The sequence below is a fragment of the Hyperolius riggenbachi genome, chromosome 9 (assembly GCF_040937935.1).
Source record: "Hyperolius riggenbachi isolate aHypRig1 chromosome 9, aHypRig1.pri, whole genome shotgun sequence".
Lineage (NCBI taxonomy): Eukaryota > Metazoa > Chordata > Amphibia > Anura > Hyperoliidae > Hyperolius > Hyperolius riggenbachi.
Window position 1 is genome coordinate 230,552,511 of NC_090654.1, and position 20,297 is coordinate 230,572,807.

At 42.3% G+C, this 20,297-nt stretch overlaps 1 protein-coding gene across 5 annotated transcripts in view; it reads right to left on the reverse strand.

Annotated features, from left to right (window-relative positions):
* The window catches only part of TTBK2 (tau tubulin kinase 2), a 214,666-nt gene that overhangs the window by 13,748 nt on the left and 180,621 nt on the right, over positions 1–20,297 (reverse strand). For 4 of the 5 annotated variants that reach the window (XM_068254140.1, XM_068254141.1, XM_068254142.1 and 1 more), the window contains 4 exons: positions 15,333–15,541; positions 13,107–13,698; positions 10,287–10,535; positions 1,200–2,401 (listed from right to left, as the gene is read on the reverse strand). In XM_068254140.1, the coding sequence (XP_068110241.1) occupies positions 1,200–2,401; positions 10,287–10,535; positions 13,107–13,698; positions 15,333–15,541 (2,252 nt within the window). The remainder of the gene's footprint in view (positions 1–1,199; positions 2,402–10,286; positions 10,536–13,106; positions 13,699–15,332; positions 15,542–20,297) is intronic. The other variant, XM_068254143.1, reaches the window with a different exon arrangement.

The window sequence follows — 20,297 nt, forward strand, 5'->3', positions numbered from 1 at the left end:
CTCTATATAGGGGAGGGAGGACCAGTAAACACCAAGGAACTGTATGAGGTGGGATGAGTCAATAGACACCAGGGAACTGTATAGGGAAGGGAGAAGGCATTAGCCAACAGGGAACTTTATAAGGGAGGGAAGTGGCCACTAGACGTTGAAGTTGGCCCATGACTTGAACCCAGTGTTCTAATTTCGTCCTACTTTGCATTAAAATTTGACACCTCTGCTCTGGACGAATTAAAAACCATGACAAAAAGATATGACTATTGGGTGCCTTGACCCACTAATAAATTTAGTTAATTACTTTAAAAAGTTATGAATTACTGTTTACTGTAGTAAATAGATAAAGGCAGTAAATGAATGTATTTCTTCCAGCATACTTTCTGAAGCCCTTATACTGTGTACATAAAACCTGAGATAGTGATATGGGAAACCACAATTACTGCAATGCTTGTCTTCTTGCCTCTTAGGTATGCAACATTATCAAATGCATGCTGCAAAAAGATTTTATAATGGTATGTTCTTTTTGGGGTACGTTTACAGTGGGATTTGTGTTGTGTTTCCTGTAAAACCAAGAATGCAATGGAACAGAAAAAGTGGCACCACCTATTATGCACTTGTTGCGTCACATACAGTCAATGAAAGGTTTGTTTCACTGTTGGCACTCGCAATATACGGTATCACCCTACATGCAGCATGTTGGGATACTGCATTTAGATCACGCTGTAACAGATGCACTGTGAACGTCACATAGGTTTAACATTGCTGAGCTTCTTTCCACATTACAATGCGTCTGTTACTTTGCAACACCCACTATGAACATAGCCTTAGCCAAAAAGAAGCCTCACTTCTCAGTACCTATGAAGAGGTAAGGCTCTAAATCCCATAGAGCATTCCTGGTCCACTTTGTATCCCCTCATTCCACCGCCGTCCCCCTGGTAAAGTAATCCAACTAGAATGTCCGAATACGCCTTTGGGACTCCTCGGAAGTACTCGGGGACACGGGTTCTGAAGACTCCCGAAGGCCCAGAATTTGAACAGGGGACAGCAATTAAACAAGGAAATGCAGAGAGGATAGAGAAGGCTCTATGGGATCGAGAGCCTTCCCTCTATATAGGCATCTTTTATTTATCATCTCAGTTCAGGGTTCCCTTAAATCTTTCATTTAAACATACAAGTACAGTATTACAGTATTATGTAGCCCTTACCTTCCCTCCACTCCAGGCCGTGTGGGTGGTTTTCCAGGTGGTGGTCTGGGAAGAAATGGAGTTGGAGGAGCACTGCTGATCTGATCATTACTGGTCCAGGACACAGGGCGAGGGATCTTACTTCTTCTTGACTGAGGGCTATGAGATGCTATGCTACCATCATCAGACTGCCTGACATTAGAATCTGAAACTGTTCTAGGAATAAAGAACACCTCTTTATCAGATAAACCTACAGCTGGTGGTGACGTCTTCTCCTCTAGAGACTTGTCAGAGGCACTTGAGAAGTCACCAAGTAATGACTTCTGTCGTTTTTCCATTAAGATTCGGGCAAGATCTGTCTGATGAGCTTTCTTCAGCAGAAGCTTCTCCTTAGCAGAGATTGGAGAAGAGGATTCTGAGGCAGAGTCAACCTCCTGGGCCAGTACAGGAATTCGGCTGTGTCTGGTGGGAATGGACGACTTTGTATGGTCCTTTCTAAACTGAGGAGAGCCATCACTTAGGTCACGTCGATCTCCTTTCTTTAGATCCTTTTGATCTTTATCGGTTTGTTCAAGTAACACAGAAACACTAGTCATATGATCAAGGAAGCCATTAGCAACAACAATATTCTCTTCATGATAACCATTTTGCTGAACTTTTTTCAGGGAGTTCCCGGCAGCCAGACAATCAAGATTTTGTTGATCTGGAACATTTTCTGATTTCACAGCTTGAGGATCTGTGTGTTCGTTTGGCACAGAGCAGAAAGTCCTAGTCTCATCAGGTTGATTAACATCAGATACCACATCTTCCGATAATTTGCACTGCTCAGGGGAAAGCCCATGTGAAAGGAAGCTTTTGATTTGTTCCCTTTTACTTTCAAGGAAACCAAGCAGAGAATTAGATGGAGACTGTACTGGAGTCTCTACACTTTTCTTCTCGCTCATCACTTGATCACATTTATTTACCGAGTCTTTATGGCTTGAGTCTAGAGATTTGACACATACTTTTTCCTGGCCTGATTTGTCTAAATCTAATGCTAGATTTATTTTGGTTGCCGGAGTGGCAACAGGTTCTTCAGATGCACAGTATCCTAGCAGGTTTTCCTGTGGCGATAACATCTCTAGAACATGGGTATCCCGATCTCGTTTTTCTAAATTTGGTCCACAAGGGAAACTTTCTGAAGCAGACTGTGTAGATGTCACTGAAGGCCGAGGAATGGTCATCTATACATACAGAATTAAAATATCAGAATTCATACAGGAAGCCAATGAACACATATTCACAAACATATCAAACTCTCTCATTTCTCCATTTTTAAATAAAGGATTTTTCAACATACTATGTTATTCTCCCCTATTTGTAAAATTGATTATTACTTACGGATTTCTGTTCAATTACTAATGACAAAATCCAATCCCAATTTTCCATCGAGCTGCCAGAGTTTACAGAAATATTCACCCTGTACACAGTTTTCATAGATCAGGAAATGGACATGTGTGGGGACTAATCAGAATCAATAACTGCTGATCAACTGAACAACAGCTGTGTAAATTTATCAGCTGCTAGTTATTTGAGTAGTAGTTTGATATTCTGATTCGCAAGTGTACCTTTCCGTTTTCTGGTTAATGGAAACTTTGCATTCATGGCACATTTTTTGCAAATCTACACTGCATTATCCAGTCAAAATCCATCATGAAGCATAGCCATGACTAAACAACATGGGAGCTGCTATCTATCACTATAGAAGACTGGTGAGATGTGTTTAAAGGACAACTGAAGTGACATTGATATGAAGGCTGCCATATACAGTGGGATGCAAAAGTTTGGGCAACCTTGTTAATTGCCGTGATTTTCTTGTATAAATCGTTGGTTGTTACGATACAAAATGTCAGTTAAATATATCATATAAGAGACACACACAGTGATATTTGAGAAGTGAAATAAAGTTTATTGGATTTACAGAAAGTGCACAATAATTGTTTAAATAAAATTAGACAGGTGCATAAATGTGGGCACTGTTGTCATATTATTGATTTCAAAACCTTTAGTACAAATTATTGGAACTCAAATTGGCTTGGTAAGCTCAGTGACCCCTGACACAGGTGAATCCAATTATGAGAAAGAGTATTGAAGGAGGTCAATTGTAAGTTTCCCTCTTAATTTTCTCTGAAGAGTAGCAACATGGGGGTCTCAAAACAACTTTCAAATGACCTGAAGACAAAGATTGTTCAGCATCATGGTTTAGGGGAAGGATACAGAAAGCTATCTCAGAGATTTCAGCTATCTGTTTCCACAGTTAAGAAACATATTGAGGAAATGGAAGACCACAGGTTCAGTTCAGGTTAAGGCTTGAAGTGGCAGACCAAGAAAAATCTCGGATAAACAGAAGCGATGAATGGTGAGAACAGTCAGAGTCCAGAACAGACCAGCACCAAAGACCTACAACATCATCTTGCTGCAGATGGAATCACTGTGCATCATTAAACCATTTGGCGCACTTTACACAAGGAAGCCCACAGCACAAACAGAGCCGCTTGAGGTATGCTAAAGCACATTTGGACAAGCCAGCTTCATTTTGGAATAAGGTGCTGTGGACTGATAAAATTAAATTGAGTTATGTGGGCATAACAAGGGGAGTTTTGCATGGAGGAAAAATAACACAGCATTCCAAGAAAAACACCTGCTACCTACAGGAAAATATGGTGGTGGTTCCATCATGCTGTGGGGCTGTGTGGCCAGTGCAGGGACTAGGAATCTTGTCAAAGTTGAGGGACGCATAGATTCCACTCAGTATCAGCAGATTCTGGAGACCAATATCCAGTAATCAGTGACAAATCTGAAGCTGCGCCAGAGCTGGATCTTTCAACAAGACAACGACCCTAAACACTGCTCAAAATCCACTAAGGCATTCATGCAGAGGAACAAGTACAACGTTCTGGAATGGCCATCTCAGTCCCCAGACCTGCATATAATTGAAAATCTGTGGTGTGAGTTAAAGAGTGCAGTCCATGCTCGGAAGCAATCAAACCTGAATAAACTAGAGATGTTTAGTAAAGAGGAATGCTCCAAAATACCTTTGACCAGAATCCAGACTCTCACTGTAACCTACAGGAAGCGTTTAGAGGCTGTAATTTCTGCAAGAGGAGGATCTACTAATTATTGATTTCATTTCTTTTTTGTGGTGCCCAAATTTATGCATCTGCCTAATTTTGTTTAAACGATTATTGCACGCTCTCTGTAAATCCAACAAATTTCATTTCACTTCTCAAATATCACTGTGTGTCTCCTATACGATATATTTAACTGACATTTTTTTATCGTAACAACCAACGATTTCTATAGGAAAATCATGACAATTAACAAGGTTGCCCAAACTTTCGCATCCCGCTGTATACTTCCTTTTCAACAATACCAGTTGCTTGGTCATCCCGCTGAGCCTCGGTCTCTAATATTTTTTAGCCATAGACCCTGAACAAGCATGCAGATTAGAGGTGCCCACACACAGAGAGAACTCAGTTACTCCTCTATTGCCCGCAGAAGCGGGTTATGCCTGCGAGACGCGTCACAACAAAGTGAAGTAAATCATTTTTGACTGAAGTCAGACCGGATTTTCTGCATGCTTGTTTCAGGTGTGATGCATGAGAGATTAGCAGGACTGCCATGCAACTGGTATTGTTTTAAAAGAAATTGTAAAATGCATTATATGCATATGTATAATATGTACTTTTGTTCCAAAATAAAATGCATTATAAATTCCTTTATTTTCCCCATTTTGCTGCCACTTACAATAGGTTGTTAAAATTTGCTCAAACTGCCAAAATAGATTTCAAACGAGTAGAAGGCTGGCTGACATCTTTTTATATATCCTTTCCAGGGAGTGATGTTGTCAAGAATAAAATAAATACAGAGAATGCTCTATAAGGAGATATACTAGATTTGGCTGATTTTTCATTGCCCACTGTAAGCAACAGTAACATATGAGAAAGGCAATTTATAGTACATTTTACTTTGGAAGGAATGTACTTGCAATACACGTATTTTAAATGTTACAAATTTTCATGATAGTGGTCCTTATGTAAAAGTACAAAAAAAGTAAAATATAGCAGCCACCAAAGCCCTTTCACTTGAGTTGTTTAATCAGACAGCAATCGGTCTAATCACAATTTTTCTATTAACTTAATGGGAAGGTCCAAGCGTAATAAAAAAATGAGTTTCACTTACCTGGGGCTTCTACCAGCCCCATGCAGCCATCCTGTGCCCTCGTAGTCACTCACTGCTGCTCCAGTCCCCCGCTGGCAGCTTGCCGACCTCAGAGGTCGGCGGGCCGCATTGCGTACACTTTTACGCATTCCCGCTAGTGCAGGAACATTAACACATACATTTTACGCGTTACTGGTTCAATGTGTACATTTTTACGCATTGAACAAGTAACGCGTAAAAATGTATGTGTTAATGTTCCTGCACTAGCGGGAATGCGTAAAAATTTTTGCAATGCGGCCCACGACCTCCAAGGTCGGCAAGCTGCCAGCGGGGGACTGGAGCAGCAGTGAGTGACTACGAGGGCACAGGATGGCTGCATGGGGCTGGTAGAAGCCCCAGGTAAGTGAAACTCATTTTTTTATTTTGCTTGGACCTTCCCTTTAATAGCTTACAACTATAACATACAAAAATAGCTATAATACTGTAAATGCCCAGAGTAGAACACGTTACCCACAATAAAGTAATATGATAACATCTGAAAAGCAACCATATTAACACAACAAACTCACGTTACATTATGACTACAATGCAAAGTTATGCAGTCATGTATCATGAACACGAATCAGCTGCAAAAAGCACATCTGATGGAAAAGCAGGATGTTATGCGGTGACACATGCAGTTTGAAGCTCTAATCAACTAACACAACAGGGCATTTTTAATGAAGAACTCCATGATGGGTTCAGTGAATATATCAGATACTGCAGTTACTTTTTTTTTTTTTTTTTTTTAATTAATGCTAGGACACTCCTGGTTGTAATTAGAGATGGCAATGCTTAGGTGAACTCATGGAGAAGCATGTAATCAGTTTAATCAGCTGACACATTTGTAATGTTCTGATTTGCAGTGAGGACTTCCTAGTTTAGCACATGATCATGACCAGCAAATCAGAGCCTTACAAATCTATCAGCTGATCAAACTGATCACATGCTTCTCCATTAGTTCTGAGCGTTGCCATCCCTAGTTGTAAGGAGCTTTGAAAGATAAACTGCATGCTATGCTCCTGTACTCAGACTCTATCCTGCTATGAGTTTGAACAGTCTCCAGCAGTTATGCATCAAAACAATATCTGCCCATTCTATTGTCACTGGAGCTGTCAGACTCTTGACAATAAATATTAAAAAAAGAAGAAACCAAAGTTTATGCCAAAAAGTGTATTAAATTACTTCATATACATGACACTACAATTTCCCATATTGCACAACCCTCATAATTGAACACTGTTATTGCAGCTGCCTTCACTAATATCCTCACCTGTTGTCTGACAACAGCCTGGTATATAATGTCCTTCACCTATTCCCTATGCAGTCACTTCAATTGTGGTATAATAGTTACTGCAGTTTCATTGCATGAATAGGAAAGTTGTTTTGCTGGCCAGCTATAACTCACGTGTCCTTGGTGCATTGAAATCGAATTTCCAAGCCACTCACATCCATCTTCGCTCTCCATGTGCACCTGGGGGCAGTGGCAAGATTAACTTTTGCAGCGTTGCGGCGCTTCCCGGCAAACTTAACTTTCAGACTTGAGTGGTTACTTTTGATGGCCTTGAACCTCCTATGGCTGCGCTGTTGTTGGTTATGACATGGCCCCTATTCGCACAACTAGGCTCACCACTCACTGCCTGCGCCGGAAGCTTGTCCTGAACGCTGCACTCGCCTTCTTGCACGTTGCGTGTTGCCTTGGACGGAAGCCTGGATGGACCAAACTTAGTCGTCGCGTTTCATCGCTTAGATAGCGATTTCTTCAGGACATTAGGCAAGTGAGCCTAGATCGCGGAGCGCAGGTGACGGCAGCGAGCAGGGACGCCTGCAGGAAAAAGAACTGGTGTGCAATGGAGAGGCCCGCGTGCAAGTTGTGCGAATAGGGGCCGTGTCATAACCAACAGCAGCGCAGTCATAGGAGGTTCAAGGCCGTAAAAAGTAACCACTCATGTCTGAAAGTTAAAGTTTGCTGGGAAGCGCCGCAACGCTGAAAAAGTTAATCTTGCCACTGCCCCCAGGTGCACATGGAGAGCGAAGATGGACGTGAGTTGCTTGGAAATTCCACTTTAATGCACCAAGGACACGTGAGTTATAGCTGGCCAGCAAAACAACTTTCCTATTCATGCAATGAAACTGCAGTAACTACTATACCCCAATTGAAGTGACTGCATAGGGAATAGGTGAAGGACATTATATACCAGGCTGTTGTCAGACAACAGGTGAGGATATTAGTGACGGCAGCTGCAATAACAGTGTTCAATTATGAGGGTTGTGCAATATGGGAAATCGTAGTGTCATGTATATGAAGTAATTTAATACACTTTTTGGCATAAACTTTGGTTTCTTTTTTGAATATTTACTGTAGTTTATATGTGCAAAGCGCAAATTGTTTAGACATATGAAGAGACTCTTGACAATATCAGATTAATTCCAAGTAACTAGTTGAGATAGCTGATTAAAGCAAATATAACAAACCTCAGCAGCTGATAATATCTGCAATGCATAGATTTTAACAATGCTTCATCCTTCCAAAGTTATTATTCAGTGCTCTTTGCTAAGGAAGGTCCTGGAGTTCTTCTTTAAAGGGAAACCGTGATCGGCAGCTGAAGAATTAGCAAATGGATTGCGTAGCAATAGTTTTTATTTTGAGGGGCCACGCTTTGACTCGCTGTCTAAGGGCTGTGGCCCACTAGAGCACTTTCTCCTGCACTTTATAATCTCCGGTGATCGTGATTTGCCCAAATCGCAATTACGTGTTCTGCAGCATTTTCGGAGCGATTTAATAGGGGAAAGCAAGGCCCCAAATCATTTTTCTATAAATCACCACTTTTAAGTCGCAAAATCGCTCTCAGTGTATTTAAAGCGAATTGCGTTCGCAAGTGGTCACCCAGCCTAAGTAAGCCTTCTAGGAAGTAAGCCGCAAATGTAGTCATCACACAAGTGAAGTATTATAGGTAGATCTGATACTTTTGACATTTCTAGGTTAGGAAAATGTTAACTGCCGTCCAGCTCACCCAGAGCCACTATTTATGGTGGGCATAAGGAAAGAAATTTGTGGATAACAGGAGATGGGGAGGATGTATGAGCACATTAATTTGCCTGTAAAATGTATTACTTCCTTGGTTTTACCCAGACACCCCCTGCTCAGGTGACCGTAGACGCTAGGCTGACAGTGTTATGTCACCTTTCTTTTTTACATGCATCACCTGGGTAAGCAACAGCCACAGCAGTCTCCCCATCTCTCTGCAAAGCATGGCTATTACCCAATATGCCCTTATTCCCCCAACATGGCTCAACCACTAAATACATCTCATCTCGGTGCCGGGCAGTTTGGAGTAAGGGGAGCCAAATGACGGCTATTTTTTTATTATTATTATTTAGAATTTATATAGCGCCGACATCTTCCGCAGCGCTGTACAGAGTGTATTGTCTTGTCACTTAACTGTCCCTTTGAGGGGCTCACAATCTAATCCCTACCATAGTCCTATGTCTATGTATGTATCATGTAGTGCATGTATCGTAGTCTAAGGCAAATTTTAGGGGGAAGCCAGTTAACTTATCTGTATGTTTTTGGGATGTGGGAGGAAATTCGAGTACCCGGAGGAAACCCACACAGACACGGGGAGAACATACAAACTCCTTGCAGATGTTGACCTGGCTGGGTTTTGAACCAGGAACCCAGCGTTGCAAGGCAAGAGCGCTAACCACTATGCCACCGTGCTGCCCACTATTCCACTGTGCTGCCCATGATTCTTTGGCATAGAGGTAGAATGCTGGAGAGAATGTGAGTGTGGGGGGTGGTTGGCGTCGCGGTGCTGCTGGTACTTCTAAAGGGGTAAAGAGGAAAAGGGGGTGCACTGGTGCTGCTCAAGGTGTAAAAGGGCTATCCTGGTGCCACGGAGGAGAAAAGATGCCCTAGTGCTGCAGAGGTAGGAAGCGAGAAATAAACAGCATTCACTACGTTTTCCTGCAACATAGCAATGCACTACAAACTAGTCAAAGCACAAGTCTGTATGGGGGTTGGGCAAGAGGACCTGCTTATCACTACTTATCTGCTAACTTGGAAACTGCCCATAAACCTGCCCATCAATTGCTTTGTATTAATTTTGCATGTCACCATCTATCCATGTCTTGAATCTACCTATAATTATAAGCCTGTCAACAGAGACTAGCCATCTTTGTCTCCATTGATGCCACCTATCATTCTCTCTAATTGCTAAAGAACGCCATTGGGCAAGCTATCCAAACGCTAGATCTTCAGCTGAGATGGCCCAAAAGAATCATATCAGCCATGGATTATCTAGCATGTCTATGAGGCTTCAGGTTTAATACAAAATCTATTCCATCATTTATCTCCTTTAAATAGTAGTTGAATGTATTACTACTAATCTGACTATACTCATAGGTTGTGCCTGCAAAGATCAGTGTGGAAAAGGGAGAAGGCAGAAGAATAGGATATGATCTGCTGCGGATGAATAAGGCAGAAACTGCTCAGAGTAAATTAAATCCCTACAATGATGGGAACAGAAAGTCAGGCAAATGTACAGACGTGCGTTTGTTATCCAGTCAGACCACTAATGGCCAGTTCATGTGGCAATAATCTCAAGTTTGTAGTCAACTTCTTACAGCAGTGGTTTGCTAGCATTTGTTAATAAAGAAAGTGGCATATGGAAGTTAGTTAAGCAAAGGTCTACTTAAGTGCAACAAAATGGCTGCGTGGGACAACCTTTAATTGCCACAAACAATATACACCTGTTTTGTGTGGAGCTCCAATATTTAAATTTATGGGACACACATACTTAACACTTCATAGTGAAGACACAAACCACTTTGACATGGATAGACACGTGATGACATGGACATAGTCACCTGGGACTTTGATATTCGAATTACAGAGGGGTACTTGGTGCCAGTATGGGGCGTGACAGGAAGCTTCCTGCGGCCGGCTGAACGAGAGGAGGAAGAGTAGCTCTCAGCTGACTGACTCTTGGGGATTCCAATCTCTCTCTTGGGTGAAGACTCTGGGCGACTCAAGTGGGACGTTATAGGGCTTGCGAAGCGGATGGGGCTGCTAGGAGTTCTTGAGGTAGAGGATAACGGGATGAGGGAAGCACCAAGCTGTGAATTTGCCATGAAGGGGGAAGGAAACAAAAACAAATAAATAATGTTCATGAAAGCCATGACCTACTGGAAGCCATGGAAGCAGCGTTGTGGGTGCATTTCCTAGAAGAAGCTTTTAATATAACATTAATGTAACACTTGTAAAACACAGAAAACGCATATTGAGGTGTAAGCTTGAGCAAGACTTAACGCAAGTTATTCTGCTTAACACAATTTAGTGCATATACCCAAATGCCATGATAATTAATATTCTAAAAGGCAAGGTCAGTCTCCCAACTGTTTTCTTTTACATGCCAGGAGACAAGCAGGTAACCCTAAGGGTCCTTCCACGCTTTCCGCGGTCCGTTGCATCACACAAAAATGCAGCCTCCTTATGAAGTCATAACATTGATCGAAGCACGGTGCAGAGGAATCCCAACACAGAAACGCACTGCATGCAGTTGGTGAACAGTATGACGTGTGTGTTTACCATGTAAGTGGGGCATTATACTGTACACCTCACTATAAGCTGTGCAAACATTCCGAAAGGTTGCAGTGCAATTGCAGAAGAATCGCTCCGCAACAGACCATTTAAGGTATGGAAGGAGCCTAATGGTTAACTATATCATGCTTTCTGCAAAGTAGCAATATATCAACTATACTTGCTCAATCAGGTCTCAACTTGTAAATGAAACAGGGAGATTGGTTATTTTGGACAACTGCGCCACTTGAGTTCCAGTTTTCTTTCCACTTGTCTTCAGAAATCAGCTAATCAGAGTGAAAGCATCTTGTTTCTTCAAGAGATAGCAACCATAAAGCTGTATAATCACAAAGATATAAGCTGAAGACTGTTAGGGCTGGGTCACACGGACGCTTGGCGGCGTTCAAGTGAATGGGAGAGTTTAGCATCGCGCAGTTACCGGCGATTACCATAGATTGTGCAAACGCGGCCTTCCGACCCCGATTTAACGCGTCGTTTTGGCCAGCCCTAGAAGTCGCATGCATGGTCCAAGGTCAGCTAGCTGCTGCGGCTTCATGTCCCCTTACAGGGACAAAAAACGCAGATCGTGATGGGAACCCGACGATTGCTGTACCGCCGCCTCCGAACAAGACGTCACAGGACGACACGGTTTCCCGGCCTCCCCAACGCCGGCTGCCGTCCGTGTGAACCAGCCCTTAAGGTGCTGATACATTCTAAACACAAATGAGTTGTAAACCCCTGTTCTAGCTTAATCCTTACTTGTCCGGAGAGCTTATACAGTGCCGATGAACTCTTGCTAGAAGGTTTACCACCCCTGCTCCACAATGTGAATACTGTAATATGTGAAAAGAGCACTCTCCACAGGCTGGAACTCACGCTCACGTTTAATAGCAATGTCAGCACACTACATGTTTCAGGCTCCTCCCTTCATCACCTGATGAAGGGCAGAGCCCAAAATATTTAGTGTGCTGACATTGCTATTAAACGTGAATGCAACTTCCAGCCTGTGGAGTGCCTCCTTCTACATATTACAGTATTTACAAGGTGCTGATACATCACTCGATGTATTGGTAGATCAACCATTAGATAAATCCATCTCTGATCTACTCTGATCAGAGTGTGATTTGCCTACTCGCCACTGCACACAGATTTTCCGATAGATCTCAGCATAAATTATATCAGAACTTGGCCTAGCACCGCCACCTATTCCTGCCGGGCCAACATCTCAAGTGTATGTGTGTCACCCGTGCTCAGTGTTAAAGGTCCACTTCTCTGTAGGTGCTACTCTTGGCCTGTCTGGTGTCACCGCACTGTACCATATGACACAGGCGCATGTAGTGATGTCACTATATCTGCCCAGTGTCACGTAGCACAGGTGCTTGCAATGACACCAAACACCAGAGGAAGTAAATAGTTGCAATGGCAGAGGTGAGCTTTATACACTGCACATGGGTGTGAGTGGCACACGGATACACTTAGGGAGACTGCCCAAGGGTCCGTCGATCAGTGCATTGCAGAACGCTGTTACCATCGCCCTTGCAACCACAAATTTACCAGCAATACCAATCAATCACAAAAATCGATCAGGTGGCCATGTTGTAGCACCAATTTTCCTCTGATTCAGTAAAATAATCGAATTGGAAGGTTGATCAAAAGTAGTACAGTATAATAAGAAAGGTGAATAACCTAGTGAAAAAAGGAACTTTTAGGAAAAGAGAACATTCAACCTACCACGACCACAAAGAGCCATCTCAAGGGCCAGGGCAAGCTTAGTGTAGAGCATAATGCAGACATAACTGCTAAAAACACTACAATGAAAATTTTAACTACTGATCATACTTTGCGGTTGACATATTGCAGGTAAGACTTTAAATCAGGATGCTGTACTAGGCGGACCTCTAGAGGTTTGCACACAGTATTATAGTTTCATAAAAGGGCTCATTGTCAAATGTGTTCAGTTACAATGAGATAGGAAAGGAAGCTCTAAAATCTGACCTGAAAAAGTCACTTGTCTTCTTTGCAGAATTTCAGTCTAACCATTCAGACAGGATCATAGCTTTGGGAAGAACTCAATATATTAGCTTAGGTAAATTTCAGAATTTTCTTACCGGAGTGATTGCTCCTTCAGCCTGAGCTTCCATCGGACTTGTAGGTGTCGCTGGAAGCAGCTGGCCAGCAGCACCTGACAAGGGATCAAGTCGGTCTATATTTGTGCCCGAAGAAACTATGATGTCAAGTGCAACCCTTGGGTCAGGTTTCTTATGGCCATTACTGTCCGTCCAAGAGTTTGGTTTCGGAGGACCACCTTGTGGAGATTCATCCAGCACCTGAAGCACCTCTGGTTCTTCTTCTGATGGGCTTCCTGTCACTTTCTGACCATGATTCCCATTGGAGCCATAATCCTTCAAATCACGCTCTTTGTCCACAATGACCCACTCTTTAGAGTCAACCTCCTGCCGGCAGGAGCTTAAATTCACAGCTACATACCCATTACTAACAACACCATCCAGGTGTTCTGGTGAACTGGCTGATCCAGGTTTAGACCCTTCCGGGACATACTCATCATCATAATGCCAGACATGGTCAGCATGACCAGAAGCAGGGGCGATAATAGTCTTTCTTGGTTGAGAAGGTGAAGGAGAAGAGCCATCCCCGACTGCTCCTTCTCTCAAGTGTGCATCCTTTTGACCTTTTTCAATACTTTTGGGAGACAAAAAAAAAATACATTTTAACAGCTGATTTTTCAATGGAGATACGTATGAATTTAAACTCAAAATAAAAATCCTGTTATATTAAAGATTGGAGGCTGTGCTATTTAATCCCAAAATAGTAATAAAAAAAATGGAGTTTGGAAAATGTTAAATAATTCCAAGATGGGCCAAAACTATCCCCTTAATCTTATCAATTATTGACATTTGAATCTGAACAATGGTCTCTTGCTTTTAACAGACTTTAAATAATAATAATAGTAATTTGATATAATCTGAAAATTTGTTTAGTGCTTTTCTTCTGTCAGACTCAAAGCGCTCAAGAGCTGCAGCCACTAGGATGCGCTCAAGAGGCCACCCTGCAGTGCTACAGAGTCTTGCCTTGAACTCCCCTACTGAATAGGTACTGACCCTAGCCAGGATTCGAACCCTGGTCTCCCTTGTCAAAGGTGTTTATACTGTGTACTACTGAATGGATTTAAATACATTTTCAAAAATGTTCCACATTATCTGCTGTGCTATCAGTGATGAACAGATATTCTCAGGGTAATCTGGACAAGTATATTATCCTGTAATGGAATCACAGTATTACACCTGGTACACACCATGCAAATTTCCCATCAGATCAATGGGAAATTTGCAGTAAGTCAATTTCCAGCATGCCCAATCTACTTCCGATCGAGAAATAAAATCAATTTTGAGATCCATACTTCACAAAAATCAATCCCTTTATCGATCGGAAGCAGATTGGACATGCTGGAAATTATCTAACGACAGGATAATTCCCTGACCACGTAGTGCAAGTAACTTTTTCTCTACAGTCTCATTCACACACGACAGTCTGCCAACCGGCCAGAGAAAATGTTCAAAACTTGCACTGTCCAAACCACCTGATGGACAATTCAAACAAAATCAAGTAACTGTTAGGGTGGGATCACACTTGTGTCTGAGTTCCCGCAGACAATTGCTCACAACCAGTTTCCCACATGATGTGCACATTTGTCTGAGGTTGAACGCAGGTTTTTTCTTTTATGCAGTAGGCCGTAAATTTCAAAGAGGAATTGCATGTGTTGAGTAGTGCAGGTTGCATCTTATTTTAAATGCTTTAGAGAATCGCAGATGGCTCCTAAAAATCTGCAATAGTACCATAAGAAGCATTACATGCGAGTTCACATTGTGACAAATCGCTGCCAATTTTCACAAGTTTGACCCCTGACTTACAACAAAATCCTCAGCTATTCAATAATATATACAGTATTTATATAAGTCAAAGCTTCTAGACAAACACACTGAAGTAACTGCTTCCTGGTTTACTAATCCTACCTGCTGGCTTGGACATTGGATCAGCTGGTCTATGGTAATGGTCAGGTCTAGGAGAACAAGCATGTAATCAGTTTGGTCAGGTGATAGATATGCTAGTCTCTGATTTGCTAGTCATGATCATGTGTTTAAGCAGGATGTGATCACAGCAAATCAGGGCTCTGCAAATCTATCAGCTGATCAAGCAAATCACATGCTTCTCCATGGGTTCTCCTAGACATGACCAACACTGCTGGTCTACAGTTTTGATCTGCCTACTCACGCTGAAAGCTGTCACTAAAAGCTGAACCACAGAAGTTTTCCTACCAGTTCTCCAAGAACTTGTCAGCATCAGGCTTGGATTCCAAAGTCATCCTCTTCTCCAGTTCGAAGCTGTGGATGGTGCGAAGCTTGCGCAGAAGAGGGACATCACGGTCGAGTGTGGTTTCCGATCGTACACGCACGGGAGAGCCAAGGCTGGGTGCATTATGCACTCCATTAACCTGGCCATTGCTATGTTCTTCTTCAGTTGCAGCCTAAAACCAACACAGGACACATTTGTACAGGAAACTGCAAAATAATTTATTTTCTTTTTTTGTCTCACTACAACTCATAGCAGGAGAATTATAAATCCATCACAGTCCCAAACCCATAATTCACTTCACATCAGTTTTTCATAATGTCCCTGCATTGCCATTTCTGTGCTATGCCTCTGCAGTATAGATCGTGAATGAAATACCAATAATTCCAGGCTGCAAACAAACGTAATGGAAATCCTTTGCAACTTGGTATTGGACCAAGCGCACTGGTCAAAATTATTTGCATCTCATCGACCATCTCTCCTAGCTCCACCATGCAAACCTGCTTCAATGTCATACATACTGACATAAGCAAATGAAGAGAAAGATCCGCACCACCTTCAGAAAAGCTTAGTCTATTTTATTGGAAAAAGACCTTTAAGGCAGGACAGTCCACTGTTTCGGGCTCCTGCCCATATTCATGCTGCCTAGAACTAGGCAGCATGAAGATGGGCAGGAGCCCGAAACAGTGGACTGTCCTGCCTTATGAGATGATGCTCTCTCTCCCTTCTAGAGATCAGCATCATCTGCAGCACAAACTATCATCTGCAGCACAAGAACCATCATCTGCAGCCCAGACCAAGTACGATGGCGGCGCGCACAGACGCAGCGGCTTCATGCTACCCACATTGGTGCTCTCTTCTATTAATTTTCTTCCTACTGACCTTCACCGCCTCACAAGCAAAGGCAAGCATCCACTACAATCGCCAGGAGCTTCTACAGATCGGATCAAGCAGCACAGGAGATTACTTTAACACGGAATCAATACCGCAGGAGATTCTTAGATCACCGGGACTTTCGTTAACCACTGCTATCCTCGGAAATAGATGGGGCAGAAAGCGAAGCAAGAGGAAACAAAAGAGAGGTAAGCGATCAGGACTGCTAACTAGACTGAGAGCTACTCCACATAAAACCCCTCTTCCTAGCGCACTGCTTGCAAATGTGAGATCCCTCGCAAATAAAATGGATGAGCTCCGACTGGATATCTCCACGTATAAAACTATGAGAGACTGTTGCCTTTTGATTTTTTCGGAGACATGGCTGGACCCCTCCACACCAGACGCTGCAGTTGAGCTTGCAGGTCACACGCTTCACCGTGCTGATCCAATGCATGATTCTGGCAAGAAAACAGGTGGAGGACTATGTGTTTATATCAATAATGCTTGGTGCACTAACGTAACCATAATCAACAAGTCTTGTTCACCTGATGTGGAATATCTAATGCTGAGATGTCGACCGTTTTACCTACCCAGGGAACATACAGTTATTATAATTATGGCAGTGTACATTCCACCCCATGCCAATACTAAGTCAGCAAATGAACAACTGTTTGATGTCATTAGTAAGCAACAGAACTTACACCCTAATGCAATTTTCATCATTGCTGGAGATTTTAACCAAGCAAATCTTAAGAAGGTATTTCCCAGATTTTATCAGCATGTGGACTGTAAAACCAGAGGAGAAAACACCTTGGATCATGTCTATACAAACATAAAAAGTGCCTATAAGATCACCCCACGGCCCCACTGGGACAGTCTGACCATCTATCTTTGTTTCTTATTCCCGCATACAAAGCCATTATCAACACTGCTAAACCAATTAGCAAGTCTGTTAAAGTCTGGCCTGAGACTGCCGTCTCTCAGCTCCAAGATTGCTTTGAAAATACGGATTGGGATATTTTCTTTCATGAAACAGACCTGGAGACGAGTACTTCCTCTGTATTGTCATATGTTAATTTCTGTGTAGACACCATCACTGTCAACAAAAGAATTACGGTTTACCCAAATCATAAACCATGGATAACAAAAGAACTCAAGGGACTTCTAAAGAATAGAAACAAAGCTTTTAAAATACAGGATAAAGACGCATATTCTTCAGCCAGAGCAAGTCTGAAAAAAGGCATACGAAATGCAAAACTTAAATACAAACAAAGGATTGAGGAAAGCTTTGAAAGTGACTCAAACCCAAGGAGGATGTGGCAAAGCATTCAACTATTCACAAATTACAAAAAGAAGAATAGCACTCAATATACACTGGACAATAACATCCCCAGCCTAGCAGAGGAACTTAACAACTTCTTTGCTAGATTTGAAAAAGACAACAATCGGCCTCCAGTCAACTTTGGGCCCACTACAGACTCACAGCCATTAATCCTTCACATACATGAAGTGCAGCAAGCACTCACAAATATCAACACCAGGAAAGCTGCAGGTTCTGATGGTGTGCAAGGACGTGTGCTCCAGGCCTGTGCTGGTCAACTAGCAAAAGTTTTTACACAAATATTCAACCTCTCTCTGTTCTTGGGTGTAGTTTCATCATGCCTTAAATCTACAACCATTGTGCCAGTCCCAAAAAATCCTAGGATAACCTGTCTTAATGATTATCGACCAGTTGCTCTAACCCCTGTCATCGCCAAGTGCTTTGAACGACTTGTAGCCACACACATCAAGGCCTCCATCCCAGCAAATCTAGAACACCACCAGTTTGCTTACCGAACAAATAGATCGACTGAGGATGCCATCTGTGTAGCTCTCCATGCTGCCCTCTCACACCTGGAAAAGCCAAACTCCTAGGTTAGGATGCTTCTTGTTGACTACAGCTCAGCATTTAACACCATTGTACCTAGCCAGCTGACCAACAAACTCCATGCACTAGGTCTTGCTCCCTCCATATGTACTTGGTTATTGGACTTCCTTACTAATCGCCCTCAAACTGTCAGACTAGGAAAACAGACATCCTCCACCCTTACCCTGAGCACTGGCGTGCCACAGGGCTGTGTATTAAGCCCTCTTCTCTATGCACTTTTCACCCATGACTGCCAGCCTATCCATACCTCAAACGTAATTGTTAAGTTTGCAGATGATACGACTGTCATTGGGCTTATATCAGACAATGAGGAAGCTGCATACAGAGAAGAAGTTAGGAACCTGACTGCATGGTGCGACATTAACAACCTGTAATTAAATACAAAGAAGACCAAAGAAATTATTCTGGACTTTAGGACCACCAAAAAGACTACTCACCTACCGCTAATGATCAATGCAGAGGCTGTGGAGAGAGTTCCCAGCTTCAAATTTTTGGGAGTCACCATCGCAGAGAACCTGTCCTGGGCTGACGATGCTTTAGCTCTAACTGGCAAAGCACAACAACGCCTCTACTTTCTGAGAAAACTAAGGAGCGCTAACCTCCCACAGAAGCTGCTGGTTAATTTCTACAGATGCACTATAGAAAGCGTGCTGACCAATTGCATGACGGCCTGGTACAACAGCTGCACGAAGGCTACTAGAAAAGCCCTGCAGCGAGTTGTTAAAACAGCAGAAGCCATTATTGGCACTGAACTACCATCACTGGAACTTTTGTATAATACTCGCAGCTTGAGAAGGGCCAAAAACATTATCAAAGACAACACTCACCCTGGAAATGCCTTGTTTGAGCTCCTTCCATCAGGTAAACGTTTTAGATCAACCCGCGCACACACAAACAGACTGAAAGACAGCTTTTTCCCATCCGCCATAAACTTGATAAACTCTGAATCCTCTCTGAAATAATTAACACTGTGTACAAATTGTTTAAACATCTGTAATACCTGGCATACTTGTATAATTTCTTCTCTTCCTTGTTACTATCACTATGTTCCCTATATGCACCGTGGGGTTGTCATGAAAAGTAATTTCGTTGTGTTACACAATGACAATAAAGTGAATTGAATTGAATTAAAGGTCTTTTTCCAATAAAATAGACTAAGCTTTTCTTAAGTTGGTGCGGATCTTTCTCTTCATTTGCTACAGTTTGAGTCCCATGGTGTCCGGGACTATTGGATCTGCACACCTGACCATCTGAGATTGATGGAAGCAAAGTGCGACTCCACACTCAAAATTACTGCATACATACTGACATAAAGCATTTTTTTACCCATAGCCCAAATCCCTCAAACAGAAAGCAGCTGGGTACAAGTTCTAGGAAAAGAACTTCATACTTCTTAATTGCCCTGTGTTCATATGCTAAAATTAGGGACAGTTTATTAAGGTTGGAGAATCACTGATAATACTAGAGAACATAAATTATCCACCAAACCTAAACTGTGTTTTTTTTTAAATGGTGTAACATTAAATGACAAAAGTCAAACGTTTTCTACCCGTCCCTTAGTCTTATCAGTACATAGCAGGGCTCCTGAAAGTTTATTAAAAGTATACCTCCAGTGTATTACCTATTCAATGGGTTCTCAGCTATTCGCCGGAAGTCGGCGACATGAAGCTCCGGGACTGATTCACAAGAAGACGACCTGGCAGGTAATTATAACTTTATAGGAGAAGAGGACCCATTGAACAGGTAATGTACAACTGCTTTAGCAGCTTTGAGAGTTCAGTCAAGTACATGCTGTGAGATGGTATGAACCAATAAAACAGCATTTGACTATCTTGTGACTAGGGACAGTCAAGGAGATGAAAAGTTAACACAGAATTATGCAAATGTTGCATGTAAATGTATGCAGTTTGAAAACTGACCAATCAAAGGCTACCTCTACTGGATTTGATTGGTCCATTTTCAAGCTGCAACTTTTAACAACTACTGGAATGTGCACTCTCTGTGGACTATGGAGTGCCTAAAAAAATCCTATTTATGTGTAATTGGCAGGGATAGCCAACTCCAGTCCACAAGGTCCGAGATCCTCACACATTTTGGCACATCTCAAGTTAATTGATAGAGCTCAATC